Raw genomic sequence first — 13882 nt, 5'->3', positions numbered from 1 at the left:
TTCATTAATGCAATGCTACTCGGGTTTATACACCGCGATGTTTCAGTACAGTTGCCCTTGGTCAAAGACGGCATATTTGCTGAGCCCATCCACATAGCGGACCCAACGTCCACCATCCCACGCCTTGACCTTCTGCCAATCCCCGTGTCCGTCCACCTGCCTCACCCAAATGATCCAGCTCGCGAGCGCAAAGTCCGCAAACGTGACGGTGTCGCCCATCACCCACCGGCTTCCCTCGCCGTTCTTGTCGAACCACGCCGCGATGCGCTTGAACCCCGCCTCCGCCGCCTCCCAGCGCTCGTCGCGCCGCGTAGACCTGCCCTCGACGTCGCGCGTGTTCCGGAAGAAATCCTCGCTGCGCGGCGTCAGCAGCCGGCTCGTCGGGCCCTGCATCAGATCTGCCAGATGCTGAGTCGCCGCGGACCAGATCGCGGCCTGAAACGCGGACTGCAGTGTCGCCGTGCCCGCGGGGAGCAGTCGCGGCGTGCCCGGGTAGGTGGCGTCGAGGTACTCGGCGATCTTCCACGAATCGGAGACCACCGCGCCCGTGGAGGGGTCTTGGATGATTGGGAGGGTGTAGTATGGTGAGCCGTCGGGATTCGTAGACGTTGCCGTCGCTCCGAGGCGCTTGTAGAGCGCGGCGATGTCAGGATACTCTACCCATACGGTCTTGAAGGGTAGACCCTTGAAGCCTAGGGAGTACCTACGGATCCTCAACGTTAAGGATGAACCCGCTTCATATCATTGGGATACAGGTCTTACCTCGTCTTCCACGTGTTCGGGGACCAGGCGCGTGCCTCCGCGGTAGCCGCCGTGTTGTGGATATCATAAAATATGATAGGGTCAGGCATATCACTGTGCCACAGTCGGGTCGAGTCCGCAAGTGGGGGTCGTGAGTGGGCAAGTTGAGGGCGACAGAGATTATCCAAATGACGCTACTTATCTACCCTCGCCCACTCGAACGAGAGGAACCCATGCGGTGGTCACGGCTAGGCTTATTAATGCAAGCTCGAAAACGTGCGACTGAGCCGCAATCAGCAGTTCTGCGGGCATTGATGGCGTGTCATCATCAAGGTCAAGCTCGGGGTGGGTTCGAGCGTGCACCACGATTCATATTGTAGGTTTGGTCTCGTCTAACACTGTCCTGGTAGCTTCGACGATGATCTCCCACTCAGCGGCATGGATTCGACTCTCGAATGTATCCAGGTCTTCGCCTAAGATACAGATCTTCGTGATCAGCCTGGAACAGCGGAAATCCAAAAGTGACATACCCTCTCTCATCTCCACCTCTCTAACAACCACTGGTGCCCCGCGATCTACCTCCTTCACGACGCGATGAACCATCGCCCCGCTTTTCGTAATTTCCCCGCGTAGGAAGGCCTCATGCGCGCGTTGGATCGCATGTGTGCCGTCGAAAGCGCCCGGCAAGGCCGGATGGAGGTTGATCACAGGGATCGCCGGCGCGTCACTCGAGCTTGCGCGGTCGGTCGTCCTCCCCGCGAGAACGTCCAAGAACCGCTCGCTCAGCACATGCATCCACCCTGCGAGGACAACCACGTCCGGTTCCCCCTCGAGCACGATGTCCGCCACCGCCGCATCGTAATCCTCGCGCGTCTTCCCGGGGTTGGTCTTCAGATACGGCTGGAGGGCGAGGTATGCGGTCGGTATTGGAGGCTGGGCGTTCTGCGCCCGCTGAAGGCCGTACGCGGCCTTTCTGTTGGATAGTACGAGAACGATGCGCGCATTCGGCAGGGCCGGAGTGTTGCACGCGTCAATCAAGGCCTGGAGATTAGAACCTGTATCAGAAACAACTAAGCCGCTCTATAACAATCCGATCGGGCACGCACGGACCTCCGCCGGAGATGAGGACGACTATCCGACGCTCTGCCATAGTTGATAGTGGTGGACTCGCGATTGAACTCGCGCCTGGAATGAGCAGTGAAAAATGGGAGACGCGAGATCAGGCTTCACGTGCAAGTACGATGGTGACTGCTGGTGACTGCCTTTACTCGCGCTGTCACATCTTCGCAATCGCTCTTTCCTCGTCAACCAACGTGTTCGCATTCAGAAATTGTCTTTGGAGTTCCCATACTTACAATATCCCTGGGAACACGGTTGACAGTCAGCCGTGTCCTTGGTCGTGTCCCGCGCCATCGCCGTCAACTGTGCCCGCGCTCATCGTCAGCCACGCCCTGCGCTCGCCGTCACCCATATCTTGCTGTGCTCTGCCCTACGCTCCTCTGGCGCTCACGATTGAAGATGCTCTTCCACTTTTAGACGAAGCCATCAAGTGGCCCAAGCTCAGCGGGCGTGTTCGCCAAGTCATCGCCCTCCGGTGGCTTTGGCTCTCCCCGACGCGCTCTTCCGTTCTACTCACGCGTGGGTGGTGGCGGCTATGCCCAATCCGTTGCGGCCTCTTATACTGCCGAGTTATACCCCGCTTCTGCCAACCCGTACGCCGACCCGCCTTTGCCGTACATGAACCCCGCGCAGCCGCCGTCGTCCTACTGCAATGATCTGAACGTGCCCGCCTCGCTCTACGACCCTTACTCAGGCCCCGTCCTCCATGTGCTCGTCGCGCGAGACGGCATGGAGGCAATCCCAATGACTCAGCTCCGCGCGCTGAGCCCGGGCCCTGCCCGCGCGCAGTGGGCTCTTGTGTTTCGGCAGGGTGTTGACGAGTAGCTTCTGGGTGATGCTGTGTAGAGTATCTATACAATGTATGGTGCAGCCTGTCACGAGTAATATATGGTAGTAATGCATGATACAAGGCAATATGGGGAGTACGACATGACTGAACGTGGCGTGATGGTGTAATCACAGTGCAACCCCATTATAATGATATGTGGCTCACGTATATCTGTGCCCTGTCCGTTTGCCGTGCACACTGTCGCCATATGCAAGCTCAGTCTTCCTCCAGTTTGAATGTCATTTGACTGTAGGGATTGGGGGGCAAACATGTCAGCCAGGTGAGTGCGACAGGAGAGCTCGATGCGGGTTACACGCGGCCACATATGAATCCCGAATGGCGGTGTAGACTGTCGACCGCATACCTCTCTCGACTGCAATTGTATGCCACATGGCTCGGACTACGTTAGCTATGCAAATTCTCCAACTCTCTGGATGTACATCTGCAGGAGAAGTTGCCCTTGGACTCTGTTTCCCTGAGCCTGCTCTCTAGCACCATTTTGCTCTGCCCCTAAGATCGTTGATTAATGTTTGCCATGTTCCGCCTATCGTATCTGCTTGTAATTTTCTCGAGAAACATTGAAAGTGAGAAAAAACTATGGAGGGAGTCGGCCCGCATGATCCCCTTACGTTCCTTCTAGCACCTGCTTGACAATTGATGATCGGCCGTTGAACTCTGCTGTCATCTATCGCAAGCCCATTACTCGTGGATGGGCAATCTGGACACGCTTCTCCCGTTCTGCGGTGCTCATATCGCTAGTGCCGGCAATCGCCCTCGTCTCCTGGAGGAGAACATAATGTGTCACGAACACATTTATAGGAAGCTGGCAAGGCAACCATCTGTAACATTCATGTGACAGGAAGGAATATCAATTGTGAAGCAAATCGATTCGCATCTCGTTCTAGTTAAGAGTCAATGGTTAACAGCTTACTACTGCCCAGGTGGTTGCTCAGCATATGCACCGAAGTCTGGCTTGAAGTACGTCGCTAACACCTCGTGGTAGCAGTCGTCGAACGCTCTCTTTGATACCATGATTTGGCAACACCGCCGGGATTCGAGCTCTTCGACCTATGCATACTAACTCCAATATTAATCATGGCGGGCGCTTCTTCCGAGGTCTTTGGAAAAGGTACGGGCTTGCCAAACCGTTAATATATGGGCACCATAGGAGGTCTTGCGGCCTCAAGATCGGGCGTGCTCCCGCCGCTCTTGGTTCAGGTGAAAGCTGGTCTTGTCATACGCTCCATAATCATCACCCTCAACGCAAGCTCGCCAAATCGATACGTATTTTGGTCAGTGTATGTCACTTGTACGCGCTGGACATGCTCTCACGGAGTGCGACAGGTTTCATACACATCGCAGATAGCTTCTCCCGAATCAACACAATTTGTCGGGCACCTCCGATCCTCTTGGTCAATTCCTAGCGCCACTCGGCGTTGACCAACCTCCGATCCCCTTCGCTGTCATCACGTACGTGTGGTGTGCTCCCTGTCCTCATTGCTATCGATCATATCCGTGCGGCCGTAAATCACGATGGGGTACCAAACCTGTAGCTGCCGATGGCTGGACACAGCTGACGTTCAATATCTCGAGGTTGTCTTCAAGATGTATTTAAGGTGGAACGACGCACTCACTTGTCCCCAGATCCTCATCAAGCGAACCATTGTGAGCCCGCCTAGTTCAACAAGCTAGACAACCACTTACATTATATATTCTTTTCAGTCCGTGCACTCCGAGCTTTCGGCATCTTACAGTATGCGCAATTCTCTCTGTGTGATTACCGAAGCTAACGCGCATTAGTCATGTCTCACACAACCATCGTTCAGGAGCTTGTGGATTACTACAACAATCCCGAGAATGCCGAATTCAAGTCCCAGTTCCGGTTGTCGTTCTCTCGCGCGCATGATACTGGTCTCGCCGTCTTTGACGACTACGATGTACACACGGTCGAAGACTACTTCCGTTACATGGATGAATACGTGCATTGGGTTCCTTACGAGGACCACAGCAGCACCAACGTCTTCCTCCACATTTGTTTATTCTACTTCATCATCGACCTGCCTCCCGTATCTCAGTTCCAAGATCTCATTGATCCTTCCACCAAGCCGCCGTATAGATGGCTCAGCGACTGGCTGATCCGATATGCCCAGGAGATGGGTCAGTGGATGGACCAGCCCGGGTCTATCACCGAAGAGTCCATCGACTCCTTCTACGCTGCGGACAAGTACCATATGCAGGATTACCCCCGTGTTAAGTGGAATACTTTCAACGAGTTCTTCGCCCGGCACATCAAGAAGGAGTTGCGTCCGGTCGCGCCCGACACTCTCGAGTCGATCGTGATCACTAGCCCTGCGGACTGCTCATACGATGGGCAGTGGCCAATCGACGACAAAGCCAACATCACCACTTTCTCCGTCAAGGGTGTGCCATGGAGCATCTCGCAGCTGCTCGCCGACACCGAGCACGGCCCCGCCTTCGCCGGTGGCATCTTTACACACTCCTTCCTTGGTCCGCAGGATTATCATCGCCAACACGCTCCCGTCTCGGGCAGGATCATTGAGGCCAAGGTCATTCCCGGCATATGCTACCTCGAGGTCGTTCTGAAGACTGATCCGAATTCGCGCAGTGGTCGCCCCCAGCTTCACATGCACCGCCCTCTCCGCTCCAAGCGCGAGACGGAGGGTGTCATTGACGTCTCGCCGCAGGATAGCCTCGACGCCCCGGACACGGCTGGCTACCAGTTCTTACAGGCCCGCGCTTTGATCCTCATCGACAACCCCGACCTCGGTCTCGTCGCTGTGCTCCCTATCGGCATGGCGCAGGTCTCGTCCGTCAAGCTCAGCGTTCAGGCGGGTCAGACGGTCGAAAAGGGTGACGAGATCTCATTCTTCCATTTTGGCGGATCGGACATCATCATGGTGTTCCAGAAGGATGCGAAGGTCGCAATCCATCAGACAGTGGGCCAGCACTACAACTACGGATCCGCTGTTGCGCTTGCTCCACGCAAGATTTAAGTGGCTAAGTAGGCGCAGTTTCTCGCTTTACTCTTCACTTTACTGACATGAACAGGATCCCAGATCACGAGTGAAGCGTTGAACGTTGGAAGTGTAATCGACTGTTCCCGCAAACGTGATTGACGGAGCGCACTGTCAGAGTATCCTGTACCAATGGTCTTGGCGTATGAATTGTACCACTATCATTGCTCCGGTATCGAACGAAATGTCTTTCTGTTGTCACATATATTACCTCGATCAATGCCTCAGATCCGAGGTGATCAGTAATGGCTCGTGGTATATTCATCGGAGGTACGGCGAGGTCATGATCGAGTATCTAGTCAAACAACAATCAATCCAGAAATCACTTCGCGAAGGCGGACCGTTGTGGCAAATCCTAATTAAGCGCCGGGTTAGGAGTTCATATGCCGAGCTGTTATCCTCAGCGAACACGTTTGGCTTGCTTCCTTGTCATATATACACAGCTGAATGCTTTCACGACGCTTCTGAACCAGGGGAGTGATTCCGCCTCTATCCTATCGCATCCATTCACGTTCAACGATTGAATGGGGGTAATGTCGCAGGTTCTCGATGTCGAATTCTCTGTACTGCTACCATTTTGGGAGGTTAGAGGAAGGCGAGCCTTGACGAGCTTGATGAGTGGTCCTGTCCTCAATCTCGGATTGCCGGAGAAGTCGAGGTTTTTGAGTAATGGCCATCGGGACAACCTGACTTCTGAAGTGCCTGCAGGGGCTAGTGATTCAACAACGTTGTTGATGTCTTCGCCAGCAAACGCAGTGACTTCGAGCGTCTCCATGTCTGGACACGCAGCAACCAAAGCCTTGAGTGCTTCAGCAGTCCATATGCACCGCGCAAGTCGCAACGTGGTGAGCGAGTTTGTGCCGTGAACGGTCGTTAGGAAAGATAAGAAGTTGTCGACGATGTCGCGGATCGCGTCGAGCCGTAGAACTTGCAGCTTCGATAAACGCAACCACCGAATGATATCTATGGCCCCGAGGTGAACGTTGGCCAATTCAAGATGAGCGAGGTTGGGAAGCTCAACGAGTAGACCATCTTCCTCGTGAAAATAAGCATCTACGGTGGAGCCTGAGGACAAATCCACCACGAGCGTCTCCATGTATGGATTTCGATGGAGCACCTGGATTAAATCCGGCGTCCGCAACAAGGTGAGCCCACGTATGGTCAAGGTGCGCAGAGCCGTGATCGTGATTGCACGAGTGGTCCATGGTGGTGGACATATGGACACATCACAGAATTCCAAGGATCGGAGATTCTGCCCGTCGAGGCGATCATAACAGGGTTTGGCTCGGAAGGAGATATAAGCACCACTCAAGAGCAATCTGGGCGGAGCGAGGGAGGCGATTTGCGAGGAATCTGGCTCAGTGTCCAGGATTGCAACGAGGAGTGCGCTAGGTACTTCCAATGTTTTGATATTGCGCGACATCACGACATCCCGCAGATCATAGGCTGCTTCGGTAAAACGCGTTTCGGGGAAAGCATCGTCTCGGACGACGACCGAGAAGATTCTACCTCTTGATCGCTCCTTCCACAGCTGGATTTTCTTTGATGGATTGCGCGCCGTTAAGACGAGCGCACCCCAGAGAACAGGTGCGTTTAATGCGACGTCCCTCCAGTGCATGCAAACTGAAGCAAAGACTAAAATGCGTTGTGGATTTTCTTCCAGCAGAACGGAGAATATCTCGACGAGAAGTTCAAAGGGCAGTTTGGCGAGATGACAGGTGATTCGCGAGGTATGCCTGCGGGCGTTCTCCAGTGCGTTCGCAGCATTCTGCCCAAGGAGCTCGAGTTCCTGGCGCCGTTTTGTGTCCGTCACATCGATGCGAGCAAGTGCGCAGTCGATCATCTTCAGCGCGTGTTCGTATTTGCCGACTGCAAAGAAGAGACGCGCCGAGCGGTAATAACCTTGCCATCTTTGGGGCGCAAGTTCGATGACCCTTTTCGCGTCAAGTAACGCGTTTTTCGTGTTCTTCAGCTTTTCGTGGACAGCTGCACGGGAATCGAAGATGTTATATCGCGTGCCGCCCAGGTCTATGGCCTAGTACTGAAGTCAGACGACAGCTGCATATTCGCCACTTCTCGACGCGCCTTGGTGAGGTGGGTGAGCGATTGCTGATAGCGCGTAGCCTTGTACTCGTTGATGCCTTTTCTGAATTCCGCCTCCCAAGCCATGCCGTCCGTGTGGTAATACCGATCGAGTGAAGACTGCGGTGAGGACGCGTTCGGGAGTCGATATCAGCAAAGCCACGTGGTCGTGTATATACGGGGATAAACGCAAGACGACCCGACGATGACGTCGTCGACGCGCCCATATAACACCGCCGCCCCGCGTCCTTGAGATGGTCAAACGACCGACCCAGCAACCTGCGCCGACTACAATATGTCTCAAGCGTCCGAGAAACTGCCCGTTAAACCATTCAGTACACCACAATTCACGCCTAAGGACTACTCGTCTTTCTTCCTTGCCGGTGCGTATGAGTGCTATCTGTAACTACGTTGACCCCGGTCAGTACTCTTATCGCGCCTGCAGGAGCGCTATGTTGCACGTACGCTGCATACCATTGAACCTCAGAATCCGACGCTGACGCGAACGTTGCATATGCAGAGTTACCCATGGAGGGATGACCCGTGCGTTTTTATTGTTGGCCAGCTTTGGGAGCTTTGTTAACTCGTGCGTTACTGCAGCTGTCGATGTTGTCAAGACCCGCATGTATGCTTACCGCCTGCAATGTGTCAGCGAGAAGTTGGACCTCACTCTTGAACAGACAGATTGACCCGAAGCTAAAGGGGTACAGTCTGGTAACAGGCGGCAGGTATGGCGGCCCAGCATTCTGTGGCCAGGTACATGCTCATTGGCCGCGATGAACGTAACAGATACATTGTCGCGAACGAAGGTGCATCAGCACTCCTGACTGGCTTCGGACCTACCGCCGTCGGATATCTTGTCCAAGGCGGAGCCAAATTTGCCGGGTATGAGTACTGGAAGAAGAAGTTTGTTCAGATAGCCGGTGACGAGGAAACTGCGACGAAATATCGCACCGCGATATATCTCGGCGCTTCGAGTACAGCAGAGTGAGTGACGGCATCACTTTCCACGTGCATCTCATGCTCAGATCTGTCTGAAGATTCTTCGCCGACATTCTTCTGACCCCCCTTGAGGCAACTCGTATACGTCTCGTCTCTGAGCGGGGATATGCCACGGGTCTCACTACTGGCTTCACTCGACTTGCAAGAGAAGGCGGCGTTCGCGAGTTATACGCCGGCTTTCTTCCGATTCTGTGCAAGTACGTAATTGTTCTAGTCAAATCACTGAGCCATGACCAAGACTTACATGCGCCACAGGCAAATACCTTACGCCATAGGGCAGTTCACCGTGAACGAGTGGTGTCACGAGATAGTGAATCGCTCCATAGGAGAAGAGAAGAAGAAGAACCTCTCTGGGGTATCCAAGTTTACCACCGACCTAGGGTGCGGTATCATCGCCGGCTTTGCCGCTGCCATCCTCAGCCAGCCCGCCGATACGCTGCTATCGCAAATCAACAAGGGCCATGGACCGGAAGGATCGATGCCTCATCGACTAGCGATGCTGGCAAAGGAGGCCGGTTTTAGGGGACTGTTCGCTGGCCTCGGACCCAGGATGGTCATGACAGCCGGTCTTGTATCTGGCCAGTTCCTTCTATACGGCGCGATTAAAGACGCGCTCGGAGCACCACCTGGGCTTGAGATTCATAAGCAGTGACATTGGTCACCATCGCATTTTACCAACATTTAACAATCGCAACAATTGCTTTCGGGCACCTTTATATAGATGTAGAGTTTTACTGATTCCATGGATCATGGACCTTAATGTATACAGATACATGCACAAGCGGGCTTCGAGTCATGTCATCCCTCCGCTGTGCGTCCCAGGACTGTCGCCAAAGTCGTCTTGACAGGTTCGCTATCATCTCTGTCTGGGCTCAAGTCCCACGTTAAGAAACGACGACAAATGGCCTCGGCAACCTCCAGCTCCACTCTTTCGTCTTCGTTCATATCCTCGTCGAGAAGCTCACCAACCTCATGAATAGATAGCAGATGACTGAAAGGCTTTAATCATATCACCAGTGATGCAAACCGGGCGTTACCTGACGTATTGGGCTCTCTCAACAATCCGTCGCGGTATGCCGAAGAGCTCGGCACACATTGTGGCATGCGACTCGACCGATAGTCCGTTGGCAACCCTGAGGGCATCTTTTCAGGAGTCTAGCACATCGAGGCCGGATTACATACCTGTACAGGTATGTTATTTTTTCACCAGGTTTGATCGCGAATTGCCCAGGTTCATTTGCTATATTTCCATCACTGGACGTGACCAGTACCTCCATGTGGGAAAGCGTGATAGGCAGTGCACCAACGTCGAGCAGTTCTCGATCAAAAATCTCGGGGAAGTGCGTTGTCGCCATGACCTTGGGACAAGCGGCGCCTCGAGATAGCAGATGTTTGATGACGCCGCAGAACAATCCAGCTCCATCTTCAGGCAAGTAGAAGAGCAGGCACAGAAAACGTCGTGTCCAAAATCCAGAAGCAAATTAGCTGGTGTTAATCCCTTGCGCAGATGTCCTTCACGAATAATGTGAATATACGAGCCTGTGGAAATGGTGCCTTTGCCGAATTCGTCCAGAAGTATCAGCGATCTGGCAGTGGCATTCCGCAGAGCAAGGGATACTTGATTGAGGTCAATCATAAAAGCGGATTGAACCTGCGGAAGATATGAAAGAGCGGATCAGATCTCTGTCTGCATGTGTTCCGTTGCTTTCACTTTGGAGACTGATTCTGTAGTCTGGATGCGGGTGAAAACTACGGGGGATTGATCAGCAAAATCCACTTAATTCGATCGACCAGTGTTTAGCACTTTTATCGACGATGCCCAATGTTGCTGACTCCGCCGGTACAAAGCTACACATCATCTCAAAATATGAGTGCGTGAAAGACAGTTGCGTACCATCCTATCTGGGAAGAGTTTCAATAGGCGTTGATAATAGATCGAGCTGCTCACCTGAGCCATGAACTGTATGACTGCAGTCTGGTCGATTGCGAATCGTAAGCTTGAGGGCAGAGTTTAGCTTCAGTTGCACACCTGCTTGAGGTAAACACTCTACAAAGTTCAGGCTCGTGTGCAATGCCAATACGTAGGACGTCCACCTTTCCGCAGGCATTTGCGCCCGTGCAGATAACGACACTGTTTCCTAGCGGCACATCGTCGTCTTCTACCGGTAGTCCTTGGAGTACACCAAGCCCCGCGCCACCTGTGATCGTCACGTCGTTTGGCACAAATGTATCCACGACTTGTTCTTGTAATGGATGCCTGTCCGAAGGGTGGGCTGCGAGGGTATGGCAAATTGTAGGAAGTACTTGCCGTCCTTGTTTGATATGGATTACGTTCCTCTCTACCATGGTTGGTCTCCGATAGTCGAGCGCTCGAGACACTTCGGCAAAGGATAGTAAACAGTCAAGTTCCGCGCAGACGTGACAGGCGTCACATATTGCGTTGTCGTAAGCTAGAAGCTGTTCCAGCAAGCTCTGCGCAATCTCGATTTCGCGATCTTCCAGCAATTTGAGGAGATGCACACTCCGCGCAAAGACTGACTCACCAACGATTGACGGTTGAAGATCACCGATGTGCGTGTCCATATCTATAGGGTGCGTGTAGCCGACGCTAATACCAATTAGAGCAGCACAAACCTCGCATTTCAGGGGACTTGAAGTAGACATGCGACCTGGTTATCTTCATGAGCAAGTGATGTTCCAACTGGCACGCTCACTCCAACGACTCACTCTGAAGAGAACTGGAAGCTCCACCCATCAAGAACTTGTATATCCTGCCCTGATTTCCACTCTTCCAACATTGGCAAGCAGATCAGGAAACCTGATGCTGTTCAACGGAGTTCAGAGGCGAGTAGCACTGGCTCTTACCGAGTTGCGGGAAGTACACAACATTAAGCGATGGCACGTAGTCAGGCGGAATTGATGCGCATATCTGTTCTGCGACGTTTGACTACGTTCGAGCAGCCCATAAGCATCTTTGGCGCAGGAAGGAAAGCGCATGCATACAAGGACGGAGTCAATGCCGTGGTATATGTGCTTCAGATTGTCGAGTTCTTCATCGACTTGCGGTCTGATACAGACACGCTTCGCTTCATCGGATTCTTCCCAGTCGATCTATGAGGACATCAGAGCCGGTATAAGCACCGTAGGCAGAAATCCCCATGACTAACAGTGTTGTTGATAGTCTCTCCGATCACTCGAAATGCCGCCACGTCCAGCACTTCGTGCAGCTGATTGCCATTATATCAGTACGATCCGTTGACGACGAGGCTCTGATTGACCTTCTGAATGATCAGGACCTGGCGTGCCTGGTTTAACTCCTGAATAACATCGTGAAGCATAACCGCATGGAATGCGAACTGAGAGAACGTCGGTTATATTTCCAATCGAGTGTCCTAAGAGCCATACTTTGACGAGACCCTGCCACTCTATCACTCCAGCGCGGCCAGCTCGCAGATTCGCCATGAATCTAGGTAAATTTTTGATCCCCTTAAGATGGGCGTGCATACTTCCCGCAGTTGTCAAGTTTTCCGGACGTGAAAAGCACTCCACAGCATCGTGTCTGGCTTGGATAACCTCAAATGAGAGCGACGGCCTCAGAAGCCATTGTCGTAGCAGGGCACGTCCGAGTGACATCCGAGTGTTGTTCAAAATCCCTATCGAGGAAAATCAAACGAGGCGGACGTGAGATAGAGCGTGAACGCACCGAATAAGGATAGACCTTCTTTGGTCTTGTCGGAGTGTATGGAGGCATGACTTTCGTTCTCGAAAATTTGCAGGGAGCTGTTCGCGATGTCAGACCGAACCACCGGGAGAATACGCGAATTTCGAACGATAAAGCGTCAGAGTTGATCTGCATAACTTGTTCCCTAGACCCGAGTCAGAGTCAAGACACGTCCGGAGTAGGTGAATGTTCACAGAGAAACGCTTTTAATTGCGCGAACGTCCAATGCGCCCAGACCTTCCGGCTCCAAATCCCCTATCGCGCGTTCTCGTGCCAGGTGATCAAGCAGCGCCGCAATGGAGCCCATCTAAGCGAAAAGCGGTGAAAGGTAGATCCAGCTTGGAAAAGCACGACTCACGCAAAGAGGTGAGTCCGATGGATCAGTAAAGTTAGCCAGCCGTATTCCTGCGTTCCATCGCTGCATCACTGGATCGCCATGAACCTCTCGCCTTCGTTGCATAAAATCGTATGCGTTTCGCGGTTCGCTCGACCCGGATACAGTGGAGACTACATCTCCTCCTTGTGGATCTTCTGAAAGGTTCAGTAACATTGGCAGGCAGAGAAGCCTCTCCCGGCCCTTGGGCGCAGCGAAGTCCTTCCATGGTCGAATGGTAAATCGGCCAGAGGAAGCGTCGACTGAAAGCGCATCAGCGTTTTTCGCGCCTTTGTCTGTGCCTTAACAGACCGAGGTCACGAAGCAGATCTATGAATTCGTCATCGGCCCTAGAGCCGGTGAGAACAATGTCCGGATTTGCTTGTTCGAATACTGTGGAAATTGTAATGCGCAACACCGCGGACTTCAGGACATGCGCATATACGCACGCATTTTCGTCAAATCAAAGTGTACGCTGTCGTTCGTGTCTTCTAAGACGTATACTGTTGCTTGAACAGGTTCATAGTATGCACAGCCTAGTCGCCCGCTGCATAGCGTAGGTCCGGGACGCTGTTAAGGTGCTGGAAGCGATCGCTGCAATAGTCTCACCGATGACACGTCGCCGCAAGGCAAATCTATTTGTTACATTTATAGGGGCCATCGAAGAGCGAAGATTCGAGCATACTTTGTCGGAGCCTGTTTCCTCCGAGATCTCATCTGCTAGAATTTCTGCTGCCTCCTCATTATCGTCGTCATGGTCGCTGCTCCATCGTACTTTTTTCTTAGGTTGATCAGCAGCAGTTCTCAATGGAGCCTCGTCGTCGTCTTCCGGAGAGGATTGTTGACGCTTTTTGCCTTTCTGTGATCTGACCATGATGGTCGAGTCGAGTGATGTGTTCTCGAGTGTGCGCCCGTGACGGCTCTCAAGACGCGTTTCGTCACCTGACTGACGTGCGGCCGCGCGTGACGTATGCAAACTC

At 53.1% G+C, this 13882-nt stretch overlaps 6 protein-coding genes across 6 annotated transcripts; 2 read left to right on the top strand and 4 right to left on the bottom strand.

Moving 5' to 3' along the window:
• Positions 1-28: 28 nt before the first annotated feature.
• PUNSTDRAFT_97823 (uncharacterized protein) lies at positions 29-905 on the bottom strand. The gene is made up of 2 exons (XM_007380384.1): positions 763-905; positions 29-703 (listed from the first exon to the last, which is right to left on the bottom strand). The coding sequence occupies exons 1-2, from the start codon at positions 849-851 to the stop codon at positions 43-45; spliced, it is 750 nt and encodes a 249-aa protein (XP_007380446.1). The 5' UTR covers positions 852-905; the 3' UTR covers positions 29-42.
• A 28-nt stretch (positions 906-933) lies between these two features.
• Positions 934-1896, bottom strand: PUNSTDRAFT_141448 (phosphoribosylglycinamide formyltransferase). The gene is made up of 3 exons (XM_007380383.1): positions 1852-1896; positions 1272-1796; positions 934-1214 (listed from the first exon to the last, which is right to left on the bottom strand). The coding sequence occupies exons 1-3, from the start codon at positions 1889-1891 to the stop codon at positions 1111-1113; spliced, it is 669 nt and encodes a 222-aa protein (XP_007380445.1). The 5' UTR covers positions 1892-1896; the 3' UTR covers positions 934-1110.
• Positions 1897-4611: 2715 nt separating this feature from the next.
• PUNSTDRAFT_19800 (uncharacterized protein) lies at positions 4612-5625 on the top strand (the record flags this gene model as incomplete). Its single annotated transcript, XM_007380382.1, has 2 exons — positions 4612-5286; positions 5365-5625. Coding segments are annotated over 2 exons (936 nt in total), but the record flags the coding sequence as incomplete, so codon positions are not given.
• A 499-nt stretch (positions 5626-6124) lies between these two features.
• On the bottom strand, positions 6125-7893 carry PUNSTDRAFT_59999 (uncharacterized protein; the record flags this gene model as incomplete). Its single annotated transcript, XM_007380381.1, has 3 exons — positions 6125-7008; positions 7186-7752; positions 7806-7893. The coding sequence occupies 3 exons, from the start codon at positions 7891-7893 to the stop codon at positions 6125-6127; spliced, it is 1539 nt and encodes a 512-aa protein (XP_007380443.1).
• Positions 7894-8101: 208 nt separating this feature from the next.
• On the top strand, positions 8102-9460 carry PUNSTDRAFT_131107 (mitochondrial carrier; the record flags this gene model as incomplete). The annotated part of the gene is made up of 8 exons (XM_007380380.1): positions 8102-8189; positions 8252-8267; positions 8327-8349; positions 8407-8431; positions 8487-8534; positions 8596-8793; positions 8847-9005; positions 9064-9460. The coding sequence occupies 8 exons, from the start codon at positions 8102-8104 to the stop codon at positions 9458-9460; spliced, it is 954 nt and encodes a 317-aa protein (XP_007380442.1).
• A 146-nt stretch (positions 9461-9606) lies between these two features.
• PUNSTDRAFT_111245 (uncharacterized protein) lies at positions 9607-13776 on the bottom strand (the record flags this gene model as incomplete). Its single annotated transcript, XM_007380379.1, has 25 exons — positions 9607-9799; positions 9846-9941; positions 9991-10231; positions 10348-10459; positions 10520-10557; positions 10613-10667; positions 10757-10783; positions 10838-10855; positions 10903-11303; positions 11352-11393; positions 11443-11477; positions 11536-11626; positions 11674-11755; positions 11812-11919; positions 11976-12035; positions 12087-12164; positions 12214-12461; positions 12512-12588; positions 12639-12674; positions 12724-12836; positions 12888-13165; positions 13215-13295; positions 13352-13449; positions 13512-13537; positions 13588-13776. The coding sequence occupies 25 exons, from the start codon at positions 13774-13776 to the stop codon at positions 9607-9609; spliced, it is 2823 nt and encodes a 940-aa protein (XP_007380441.1).
• Between the last annotated feature and the right edge of the window lie 106 nt (positions 13777-13882).

The sequence above is a fragment of the Punctularia strigosozonata genome (genome assembly GCF_000264995.1).
Source record: "Punctularia strigosozonata HHB-11173 SS5 unplaced genomic scaffold PUNSTscaffold_2, whole genome shotgun sequence".
NCBI lineage: Eukaryota > Fungi > Basidiomycota > Agaricomycetes > Corticiales > Punctulariaceae > Punctularia > Punctularia strigosozonata.
Note: the sequence above shows the minus strand (reverse complement) of the source record. Positions and strands in the feature narration are given on the sequence as shown.